Genomic DNA, 13,482 nt, shown 5'->3' on the forward strand with positions numbered 1-13,482 from the left:
TAGGGGGAGTAGGAAAGAAATGGTAGGAAAGGAGGATGTGGAAATTTTTAATAAATAAATAGAAAACAGAAACAAAAGAAAAACCCAAATCCTAAACTTAGAGAACTCAAATTTTTTAATAATTAAATCACTAGTCATTCTTATTATTTTCTTCAGAGGAGGTTATTATTATACATGATAACACAATTTTATCTTAGTTCTGGAATGAATATTGTCTTTGTCATCTAAAACCATAAACTAAATGTGCTCTACTCTGAAGTCAGAGATAAAGTCTCTATCATCTCTTCCTGTTGACAGTAAAAATAAATGTTAGCAAAGAGTTTAGAAAAAAGAACTGCTTCAGTATTCAGTATGTAAATAAGATTAAGGTGTATAGGGGAAAATTATTTAACAAATACACTTGAAGTTATACAATATAGGAAGAGACTAAACATTGTCATAATGTGTTGAGGGAGCTGCGGGCTGCGTTCCTGCCACCCAGTTCCCAGCCGCCTGGCTATCTTATGCCCCAAAATAACAGCACACAAACTGTATTCTTTTAAACACTGCCTGGCCCATTATATCTAGCCTCTTCTAGGCTAATTCTCATGTATTAATTTAGCCCATTTCTAATAATCTGCGTAGCACCACTAGGTGCACTTACCGGGAAAGATGCAGCATGTCTGACCTGGCGGCTGGCTGTATTGCGTCTGGCTCTGAGAGGAGCTGCCCTGCATCTGAGCTCACTTCCTCTTCCTCCCAGCATTCTGTTCTGTTTACTCCACCCACCTATGTTCTAACCTATGAGGCCAAGCAGTTTCTTTATTAATTAACCAATGACCTTCCTCCATCAATAATGGGAAGAAATTGCAATATATATTGCCCAAATGAAGCTTTATTTAAATATGGAGACAAATATTGAAACGGAGAGGATGCAAAACATATGTATAGCCTATGTAAACATCAACCAGGATTAATGCTGGTTAAACCACGTAATTTTAGGTACAATGACAATGCAAGCAAGATTTATCGATATTAGTGATCATTGATGCATATTATAAAATTATAAGTGAACATGCATCAATAACATTGTTTTAATAGATATAAAACAAAAACCACATAAAATAAATTAAATGACCTTCTTGTAACTCCTGTTTCTTCTCTACTTCTCTCTCTCTTTCAGTTAGTTGCTAGTGTTTTTCATTCACATCTGGTATTCTAAAGGAAAAATTACTTTCTCACGAAGGTTCTAATTGTCCACTAGGCTGAAGTCCCTCAAATTAATCCTAGCCATGATAATTACTTGGAAATTATTGCTCACACTGTATATTTCACTTTCTTTTAAATATATCCATAATGCCTATATAAAATATCTAAATATTTACTTTCCATAATATATTTCCAAACACAAAACTGCATTTATATCTACTAACAAGCTTATTATGGATGTGTTTTTTTATACTTAATTTAATGACCTCATAGTTTGAGAATATATATATATAATTTATTTATCATTTCTGTTTTTATGTATGTATGTGTGCAATGTCTTGCAATAACACACACTTGGAAGTATGGACATATCTTAGGGGAGGTATCCTTTCCTTCTACCATGTGAGGTCCAGGGATTGGCAGCATGCCTCTATATTCTTCTCGTTAGCTTGAATTAATCTATTGGTAAGGCTTTTGACTAAATTTGTTAGTTGAGATGGGATGTAATGCAGCCTAGACTGTGCTTGAGTTGGAACTTGATCTGCAGCTGAGGCTTCAAGTCTTCTTCCTCCTACTTCTAGATGCTCTTTGCCATATATATATCCAGTTTAATTGGTTTTGGTTCAGTTTATCAAGCTTTCATTTCGAAGCTTTGGATTTTTTTCATAATCTCTCTTTATTGAGTTCCTTTCTCTTATTTTTAATTATCTTCATTAACTCATACTGTTCATCTGTTATGAATTGCTACTTTTCATATTTTTTATACTGAAATTTCCTCATAAGCTCACATGGACAGTTCTTTATTTTATATGAATGGATTTCATAATATGCTGAATTATTCTTTCAGTGTGACTTGGAAATAATTGGTTTCTTTTTTATTTAAGGTTGTGTTTATTTACAAAATATTTTATAATGCAATGTATTTCTATGTTCATTGTTTATGATCACAGTTTGGCAGCATGGATTACCATGCCCAAGATCAGAGTATAACATCTTTTATGCAAATCATGATAGAGTGGACAAACTCTGTCATTTCAAGCATGATGTATGCTGTGAATATGTTTTATTACCATTGGTTAATAAAGAAGTTGTTTTGGTCAGTAGCTCAGCAGAATATATTCAGGCAGGAAATCTGAACAGAGATATAAAGAGTAGGCAGAATCAGGGTAATGCCATGTAGCTACCAATGAATAGGACATGGGAAACTTACCAGTAGACCACAGCCTCATGGCGGTACATAGTTTAATAGAAATGGGTTGACTTAAGATATAAGTGCTAGCTAGGAATATGCTTGAGCCATTGACCAAACAGTCTTGTAATTAATATAGCTTTTGAGTCTGGGTGGCTGGGAAATACAAATGCCATCTCTGCTTACACAAGCAAATGAGGAGGCATCATAAGTTTTGGTATACATTCTCAATGGTGACTCCTCCTGGAGCCATAACAGTTAGGATGCACAGACTTCCAAAGACCCCATTCATAGTAAATTTGTTATTCATAAGTAATTCTTAGGTTGGTTGCTATATTCTTGTTGTAGGGCTATGGGCTAACTGAAGGTGTTTCATGGTGAATGCTAACAATTAGAATCATAGATTTCACTGTATGACATTCTATAATTAGACTTACCTGTCACATACAGTCTGCCCTGCTGTCGCTCTGGTGTTGAATATAGATGTAGAAGTGGCCAATTATGTTTTGATCTCTATTGCCCAAGAACTAACTTCAGCTGTAAAGGGGGACTACACACTCATTTCCCTGCTGCCTACACTTGAATAATCAGGCATATTTCTAGTTACCTCTTACATCTTAAATTTCCCCATTTCTATTAATTTATATTTTACCACAAGTCTCATGGTTTACCAGTATGGTTCCTGTGCATGTCTCCTTCGACAGCTATATGCTGTCACCCTGATTCTACCTTCTTTTTCCCTGCATTCAGTTTAGTTTTCCCCACCTAGTTCTATTCTGCCCTGCCACAGGCCAAAGTGGCTTCTTTATTAACCAATGGTACAGAGAGGAATCCCACATCATCTCCCCTTTTTCTGGCTAACTATAAAGGTTTTAACTTTAGCATAGTAAAATTGTATACAAAAGAGGTATCAAGCAAGAATTACAATTTTAATATTTTTTGTTTTATACTTTTGTTTCATATCTAATTTATATTTATCATAACTAAGGAAAGCTAACTATCTACCTTCAACTCCACCAATTACCCCAGAAGGATATAATATTACATAAGTAAATAGGAAGTGCATTGTAAGCAACTTCCAAAACTCAAGAATTGAAAGAGTAAGTTCATTGCCTGCATAGTTACAGAAAGTTCTTCTGTAATGTTTGATCATACATCCTCAGTCTACAGGCCCATAATATCTGGCAGACTTTTCCATGAAGCAGGAAATTTGAAAGAGAATTTATTAATAAATTGCCTTTATTGACAATTAATAAGTCACTTTCTTCTGTGACTTGAAGAATGTCTAGTGGAGTCTTTCATGGAGCAGGTAACCTGAATGACTCTCTCAACTTCTTTATTCAAGTTCAGTAGTCATTTTTCTGTAGGTTCTGCATATCCAGTTTATACAGCACACTACTAAGCAGCCCAGGCAAGAGTAGTTTCTTGTCCAATTGACCAGCCTTATCACATTGAAGGCAAATTGTGCAATGATTTTTTTCAATGACGATCAACCTCCTTGAAGTAATTGGTGTTGCCAGAAGCAGACATATCACACTGTCGAGAAAAGTCTAAGTTCTTTTTTTTTTTTTTTTTAACAAGGTTTTCTCTGTGTATCTTTTGTGTCTGTCCTGGAACTAGCTCTTATAAACCAGACAGGCCTCAAAGTCACAGAGATCCACCCACCTCTCCCTTGTGAGTGCTGGGATTAAAGGTGTGTGCCATGTCTACCCAGTTGAGAAGTCTTAAGTTCTTAAAACATTTTAAATACCAGATTTTGTATATCTTTGAAGGGTTTGAAGAACACTATCTGAAATGTATCTCTGAACATCCAGAAAACCCAACTAACACGAGTACAGTTTGACTATTATATATGTCTATTAATCTGTATTTAATAATTATACATTACATTTTAAATGAGATTGCAATTTTTTTAAAGATTTATTTATTATGTATACAGTGTTCTGCCTGCTTGCTAGAAGAAGGCACCAGATGGTTGTGAGACACCATGTGGTTCCTGGGAGTTGAACTAAGAAATTTTGGAAGACTAGTCAGTGCTCTTAAACTCTGAGTCATCTCTCCAGTCACCCCAATTCTGGAAGCACTTGACCCATAACACTACCACATAATTGGCGGCATGTGGCCCATAAACTTCATTTAAATGCCCAGTGTCCTGAAAGAGCCATCAAACCATCTCTCAAAGAAGCCTCACAGTTTTTGTTGCTAATTCTGAGTCAGGAAGCCTTCTCTTAGAGAAGCCATGCCTCTGCTCTCTGCCAGAAAACAGAGACTATATGAAAAGAAATGCAACTGCCAAGAGACTGTGGTTGGCTCCTGATTTTGTGGGTCTAGAAGCCCTTGTTTTTTTCCTTCAGCTTTTTTAGGTTTTATGTGAATCTGTGATCCATATTGAGCATCACTGTATAAATGGAGACTGTGCATTCATTTCCTGTCCACCCAGACCCAAATAACCACACAAAACTGCATTAATTACAACACTGTTTGGCCCATGGCTCAGGCATATTCTTAGGTAGCTCTTAGCTCTTAAATTAAAATTTTCTATCAATTTATGTTTTACCAAAAGGCTTCTGGTTTACCAGTATGGTTCTGGTGTCTGTCTCCTTTGGCAGCTACATGGTGTCACTCTGACTTTACTTTCTTTCTCCCTGCATTCAGTTCAGCTCCCCCACCCCCACTAGCTCTATTCTGCACTGCCATAGGCTGAAGTAGCTTCTTTATTAACCAATGGTATAGAAAGGAATCCTACATCATCAAGCCTCCTCCCCTAAAATCTGTATTGGTGAACAGGTAGGGTTGTATACTTTCTCCATTTCATCAAGTAGAAGGCCCACTAGATTTCAAGAAGACTGGTTTACAGGAACTAAGTTAATTCTTCAGAAAATATAACTTGGGGCACAATAACATTTAAATGTATATCAGACCCTGGAGTTAATTCCCAGTTGTGGGATGGAGAAGAGAGAAAGGAAAAATGACTTTTTAAAATAATAAAAATAGATATATAAAACAAGAAATTGAAAGGCTGGAACTGTCACTTAGTTCTGGAACACTTGCCTAAGATACATGAAAATCTTCATCATTTATTTTTTATTTATTTATTTTTTTATTAATTAATTTATTTAATTATTAAAGATTTCTGCCTCTTCCCCGCCACCACCTCCCATTCCCTCCCCCTCCCCCAATCAAGTCTTCCTTCCTCCTCAGCCCAGAGAGCAAGCAGGTTTCTCTGCCCTGTGGGAGGTCCAAGGACCACCCACCTCCATCCAGGTGAGCATCCAAACTACCTGGGCTCCCACAAAGCCATTACGTGCAATAGGATCAAGAACCCATTGCCATTGTTCTTCAGTTCTCAGTAGTCCTCATTGTCCATTACGTTCAGCGAGACCGGTTTTGTCCCATGCTTTTTCAGTCCCCGGCCAGCTGGCCTTGGTGAGTTCCCGATAGAACATCCCCATTGCCTCAGTGTGTGGGTGCACCCCTCGCAGTCCTGAGTTCCTTGCTCGTGCTCACTCTCCTTCTGCTCCTCCTTTGGATCGTGAGACTTCAGTCCAGTGCTCCAATGTTAGTCTCTGTCTCTGTCTTCTTTCATCGCCTGATGAAGGTTAATATTCAGGGGGATGCTTATATGTTTTTCTTTGGGTTCACCTTCTTATTTAGCTTCCCTAGAATCACGAATTATAGTCTCAATGTCCTTTATTTATGGCTAGAAACCAAATATGAGTGAGTACATCCCATGTTCCTCTTTTTGGGTCTCTTCATCATTTAAAAAACAAAAGAAGAAAAAAACTAAAAAAAAAAAAAAAACCGTAAAGGATAAAAATAGAAATAAAAAGAAGGTAAAATGAAAACCTAGAAAGGAAAACAGAGAAGAGAAGAAAGCTCAAAAAAATAAGGTAAAAGTGGAGGAAAAATTAAGTGAAATCATCTCCCTGGCTAAGATCTCTCTGGGATCTTCTAGAGTTGAAAATGTCAATGAGTAAAGTGAGAAGAATTATTTTTCCATCCTATGGAGGAAAAACTGGTGCTAAGTATCCCTATTCTACCACCTTGGACCTGAATTTGAATTTTTATTTTCAGTTATATTATCTTATCCATTTCTCTTGCTTTTGTTTTTTAAATGTCCCCTTTATTTCTTACTTCATTTTGTTGGTGGTTATTTATTTTTACTAGTACACTTTAGTCATTTGTCTTTGGGATTCCCACCACCCACCTCCCAAATAAATCACAGGTAGGCTTATACTTAATTATGAATACCAGGCCTAAAATTGTCATGTTTCTAGTCATCTTTTCTTAACTTAAATTATCCAATCTATCTTTTGTCTCTGGACTTTTATCTTTTTATATTTCTGTATAGATTTCTTTATTTCTTATTCCATGACGACTGCATAGTTGGAAGATTGGCTTCTTAAGTTCTTTCCCCATTTTCTTGATTCTTTGATTCTCCCTCTCCAGATTTCTATTCCTCTTTATTATCTCTGCATGCCACCTCTGTCTAGCCTTTATTCTGCCTTGGTATTGGACATTCAGCTATTTATTAGAGCAAACAGGTTTTTTAGACAGGCATAGTAACACAGCTTCACAGATTTAAACTAATGCAACATAAAAGAATGAAACAGATCTTTTCATCATTAAGCAATGTACCACCGCATAACAAATGCAACACATCTTAAAGAAATATCCCACAACATTCCCCCTTTGTCTAAATAAAAAGGTTTTATTTTAAGCATATTAAGACTATATACAATAAGAACAATTATCAAGTAAGGATTACATTTACAATGTCTAATGCGTCTGACAAATTTGAAGAAAATACTCCTTTACCTAGTCTTAGTGCATCCAAAGTTTTATACTTAATTTATTTTCCATGAAAACTGAGGAAAACTACTACTATAACTTTATAGTCTTTTACTCCATCAAAGATCCCAGAAGGATATAATGTTATTTAAGAAATCAGGAAGTACATTGTAAGGAAATTCCTAAACTCTAGAAATGACAGAGACATCTTACTGCCTGAACAATCAGCCAAAGTTGGGGCATCCATATTTAGCATACAGGCCTGGAGGATCTGGTAGACTTTTCAGTGAAACAAGAAATTTGAAGGACTGTCCCACCTTGTATTGCCAGAGTTCATCAGTTGCTTTCCTCTGTGACCTGCAGAATGTCTGGAAGATTATTCCATTAGGCAGGAGCTCTGAAGGACTATATTACTTTGTTTTGGCAGCATTCAACAGTTGCTTTCCAGTGGTTTCTGTGTATTCACTTGATTCAGCACACAGTCAAGCAGTCAAGGCAAAAGCTGTTTCTTGCCCAAATGGCTAGTCTTGCCACAATAAAAGCAAGCTCCTATCGAGTTTCTTTGATACCCATCATTCTTTTGTGAAGTAAATTGGTGCTCCCAGGAGCAGATGTGTCTCATTTTCATGAAAAATTTTAGGTTATTAGATATTTAAATACCATACTCTATAGGTCTTTGAAGTTTTTGAAAATTATCTATCTAAATATAATATCTATATTGAAAATATCTATCTAAATATAACCAGTAAACATACCTACCATGACTACAGGTTTATTATAGAGTAATTACTAAACCCATTTTTTAATTATTCATTACATTTTTAAAGGATCTGCATAAACACAATATGCAAATATGAGTAGTAACATAAATACAATATATTGAAAATAATTTTAAATTTGTAACAATATACCAAAATGCATAAAATGCAAAATATCTGAGATTAATAGTTGTCTTTTTATTCTAAATTCTTATATTTCTATATTCCCCTAAATGATAACAAATATCATTAACCCACCAAATAGCCAAGGAGCACCCTTCCACTTCTTGGGAATGTGCGCATCATTCTCTTCAGGCTGCTTCCTTTTGTCTGAGTGTGAAGCATCTTTAGGGGTCCCAGAGAAAACTGAGATAATTGCCAAATTCTAGGTAGACCAGTGGTAACCTTTGTGGAATCTTTTGTCAAAATTCAGAAAGTCTCTCTTGATCAAATATGATCCATATTAACCCTGAAAGAATCTACAGCCTCTCATTTCCTATGGGAACAAAAGCAAAACCTCTTCGCCAAAGCATTTTTAACTTCCATTTGACAAATACATTTTTTTTATTTTTTTTTTATTGAAAAAAAATTTCCGTCTCCTCCCAGCCTCCCATTTCTCTTCCCCTCCTCCCACTCCTCTCCCCCTCCCTCTGCAGTCCGAAGAGGAGTCAGGGTTCCCTGCACTGTGGAAAGTCCAAGGTCCTCCCCCCTCCATCTAGGTCTAGGAGGGTGAGCATCCGAACTGACTAGGCTCCCACAAAGCCAGAACATGAAGTAGGATCAAAATTCTCTGAACACGGCGGACAATGAGGACAAATACATTTTTTGATTGCCATTCTTAAATATCTAGATTGGTTTATCAGTTCCTAGTTCAATTTCATGTCTCTTAGCAGCTGTATTTTCTTATCAGTATTCAGAAAATTCAAAACCAAGACAATGCTATATAGGATCCAGATTAACTGTGTATTTTCCTGTGTTACATGCCTTTTTTATTTTATAGTACTTTTACTTTCTAAGACATTATTTTATTGTTTTTCAATTATCTCTTTCTCTCTATGATGTCTATGCCCACATTCTTTCTTTCTTAAGCCTATGCACATTGTAAAACACACTGGAACTCGTTCAGAAGCCATGCCTAAAGCTTGTGACCTGGTCAGAGTTGTCTTTGACCAGGAACTACATTCCACCTCCCAACTTTGGAATGTTAGAGCCCTGCCTGCACTGTGGCAGGTGTTTTTTACTTAGATTTTTGGTTCTCCTTTGTGTGGAAAATGTTCTTTACATTTTCTACTCCAAGGCAGAACTTCTTAAAGGAGGTGTATCTTATTTTTTCCTTTTTCTTTTCAATCTTTCTTAGGCTCTATGCAAATTTGAACCTCACATTGTTACACCAAAGTGTGATTGTTTCTTTTTTATCCTTTGATTCTTTGATCTATGGAGTGTCCACCACCCAGCTCCCAAATAAATCACACTGAGGCTTATTTTTATATATGACTGCCTAGCCTTAGCTTGGCTTATTTCTACTCAGCTTTTCTTGAAATATAGCAGTTATCTTTTGCCTCTGGGTTTTTATCTTTCTATACTTTTGTATTGATTTCTTTACTTCTTATTCTGTGGCTGGCTGTGAGCTTAGTGGATAGCACCTTGAGCTTGTCTCTCCCCTTTTCCTGTTTCTTGATATACCCCTCCCCGATTTCTCTACTTATTTATTCTCTCTGAAAGTCAGCCCCGCCTGTCCTTTCTCCTGCCTTGTTATTGGCCATTCAGTTATTTATTATTCCAATAAGGTAATCTAAACAAGTAGAGTAACACAGCTTCACAGAGTTAAATAAAAGCAACATTAAAGAATGTAATAGGGACAAAGTGTGTATGAAAAGGCCTTAATGAAACAATTTCATTGCATGCTAATTACACTTTGTTCCTATGGATCTGACTCCCCAAGGCCTTCCTTTTCCATTGCTTGTCCCTCTCTTGTTGTTCTCTGTTCTCACCTCTAATAATCCCCTTCTGTTTTTATGTAATAAGCATTCTATTATCTGCCTCACTTAGAATCTATTCATTTGAACCATCCTAGTCTCATGACTAACACACACAGACATACAAACACACACATACACCATAAACACATACCTCATACAACACTCAAAAACAGGGATTAAAATATTTGATCTGCATATGAAAGACTTATTTTTGTCCCTATGAGTTTAGCTTATTTCACTTAGTTACAATGACTTCTATTTCTATCCATCACTATCAAAAAGTCATGATTCCATTTTTCTTTATTGGCTAATTAAACTTCATTGAAACATTTGTAACTCATTTTTCTTGTCATTGTTACTAATTGTTGTTAACTTATTTTTGAATATCTATTTCTTTTATTTGTTGATAGATATCTAGGCATCAGCCATGTTTTAACTATTGAGATCAGTGTAGCAATAAAAATGTGCAAATATATCTCTAGTAGATTTGGATTCCTGTGGGAATATAGCCAGGAGTTTGATGACTACTCATTGGTACTTTGCATTTCTTCTTTTGAGAAAAGTTTATTGACTTCATTAGTTTATTCACTGAGTAGAAGATTAGCCATATTGGTATTTAATTTTGCAATTCTTTTTGAATCAATATATTTTCATAAGAAGGAGAGTCCCAAAAGAACATTGTTAGCCTCTTAGCATGATTGCTAAATAAACTTATTATCTTCTGCCTATAGTATAATTACCTGTATTATGGCAGTTATAATAATAGCTATATTGCAAGATTTTATGGAAAAAGTAAAACAAGATAACAATTATTATGTACCCACACATCCTGAGATTTAAAACATACTCTAAAACTGTTCTTTAGATATGAGATCCAAAGATGTGCTGTGTCCATAAAAATAACATATTTGATTCATAAATTTTATTTTTTCCTCATATTTCAAAAAGACAACCCAGTTATTATTTTGGTCTGAAATTGAAAGGTCCATCATTGACTCGTTATTTTAACAGTTGAACCTCCTTTATAGTGCTATTTGGGATAATTATAGAAATTTTAGAAGATGTAGCCCACTGAAGGGAGTGTGTCATTAAGTGTGGGTTTTGAGAATTTTTAGCCTTGTACCTCTGGTTCTCACTCCCATCTTCCTATGTGCCAATAGAATGTGGACCATCATCTTCCTGGACATATTTTTCCTTTCTGATGCTATGATTCCCTGCACTGTATCTTTCTGGAATTCTAAGCCAGAATAAAATCTTTCTTGCCTAAAAGAAAAAAAAAAAAGAATGTAATACATGTTTGTATCATTAAACAAATGTTTTATAGCATAAACAAATGTGACATACTTTAAATTAGTATTACATGACATTTTTGAATTTTTCCATTTTAATTGAACATTTCTTGTTATGTATTTATTATGGCATGATTTAATCTTGTGTTTGTGTTGTTATTAGTACTTTTTTCTCTACCTGTTACTTCTTCACACAGTGGTCCTCATTTGGATATGATTGGATTGTAGATATCTGTGAGGAAACTTTGTTATTCTGAGTGCTTTACGTTTTTCTATTCCTTCTCTTTTACTGTTTTTATTTTTCAGCTTATATTTTTCCTGTGATTTTCTCTTCCAAATATTTTATGCTAAAGTAGAAAAAACATAGCTGATCTTGGATATTCTGGATACTCACATTGTTAGACGGTTCATGTTGACCATCTATGAGAATTCTCAGGGAGTAGGTTGATCTGACTCTTATTCACAGGACTGTTTGAGAAAGCCTGTTATTTCAGTTAAGTCTCTTACAATTAGCATGCATTAAAATAGCTAAGTAATAATAGGTCTCGATAACTTCTATGTGATATGGACTAAGTTCCTAGTCTGTACTGGATAGTCAGTGCATTGAAGCAACACATCAATATCTCTACCAGATTCCAGTAAACCTTCAATGACTCCATTCCCATGCACAAGATATCATAAAGTCTAGGTTTATTTAGATATCACATCGTCTAGATTTTATGTTTTGTTTTCTTTTTAAAATCTGTATTTTATTAAAGGGATTGTCACGTATGTGTAATTTTTCTGTACTCTCAACAGGTTCCTTTTTAACAGAATTTTCTTTTCCTTTACTCAGGAATGATGTTATTTCCAGGAGGTGCAATCAGCCATTTTCTGGGAGGTATAATTGTTGACAGATTGGAAATGTCTTGTAAGAACAAATTAAGATTTACAGCGGTGACATCTTTTATAGGATTTATGCTTTTTATATTAATCCTCTCTGTAAATTGTCAAACAGTGAAATTTGCTGGAATCAATACAGATTATGATGGGTAAATATGTTTGATTTTTAACTCATAATCAAAGAAATAATTTCCAGAAAAATAATCCAGTAACAACTTATATTTATATAATTCTTGGAATTATTAAATATATAAATGAAGCATATAACACAGTTTTATTCTATATTAATGGTATATAACTAAGAGACATATATTTGTCATGTATTCATAAATGATTTAGAATCAAAATTTGAACTTTGTGTTAAGGTATGCAGCAAGTACAAGATGATATAAGAATATGTATATAGTTTTGTTCTTGAACTGATCTGTCAGCATTCTTGTATACATTAAGGGTGCGTTTAAAGTGTCTGTGAGTTTGCACAAAAACACTTTAATTTACATATGCAAAAGTTCAAAGCATTTGACATTGGTTGATATTAAATATTGCACAAGAGAAATGCAACTGAAAACCAAAGGATAAGCAAGTGAAAGGATGAAAGAGAACAAGAGCACTTTCAACTTTAATGGAGTAGCTTACAGCAAACTAATGTCCAGCACAAGCTCCTGGAGCTGGCCCCAGGGTTAGAAAACGTGGCTTTAGCTTCACTTCCCTAACAAATAGATCCAAGATCTTTAATTTATAACCCTAGAAACAAAATGTATATCTGCAACTGAAAAAATGATAAATTCAAAATCTTATAAAAATTAAAATCCTTTCCTGTGCCAAAACCTTTTGCTAATCTGGTGGAACAATAATACTGTGCAATGAAGATGAAAATTCTGTAGGAGAATTAATGACATGTGAACTGGAAAAAAATCTCTGAACGCAAAAATACCAAGACTTAAATGTTAAATGAATCTTCAGCCCAGCAAAAAGAAAAATGGAAAACACATTTTATTTTTAAGAATTTGTTTGTAAGTAAACAAATAAGGTTTCCAAATAAATTTCTCAATTATTCAAGATAGACAAAAACATTATATATAAAATAAAATATTTCTTACTTTTATCAATCCTCATATATGTGAATACTAAATGTTATGACCATGCAACTTCTCTACAAATTTATTTGAAGATTATTCATAATTCATAGAATATCTTTTCAAAATATATTTGGATTAAAATAGAATTATGCCATTTTCCCCAATAAAAATTTCCACATACCTCAAAGGACCCATATACATAAGCAGAGGAAAAAACCCAAAAGGTTATAAGTGTACAATACACTCACTTGAAAATCAAAACAATGACACCAAGTTGGAGAACTCTATGACAAAATATAAATATTTTGAAGCCAAAACAAATATGGT

General features: G+C 34.7%; 1 protein-coding gene across 1 annotated transcript in view; it reads left to right on the forward strand.

Annotated features, from left to right (window-relative positions):
* LOC130869262 (solute carrier organic anion transporter family member 6C1-like) overlaps positions 1-13,482 on the forward strand; it is a 93,037-nt gene that overhangs the window by 40,046 nt on the left and 39,509 nt on the right. The window contains exon 8 of the mRNA XM_057761267.1: positions 12,030-12,225. Within this exon, the coding sequence (XP_057617250.1) occupies positions 12,030-12,225 (196 nt within the window). The remainder of the gene's footprint in view (positions 1-12,029; positions 12,226-13,482) is intronic.

The sequence above is a fragment of the Chionomys nivalis genome, chromosome 2 (genome assembly GCF_950005125.1).
Source record: "Chionomys nivalis chromosome 2, mChiNiv1.1, whole genome shotgun sequence".
In the NCBI taxonomy this organism is placed as follows: domain Eukaryota; kingdom Metazoa; phylum Chordata; class Mammalia; order Rodentia; family Cricetidae; genus Chionomys; species Chionomys nivalis.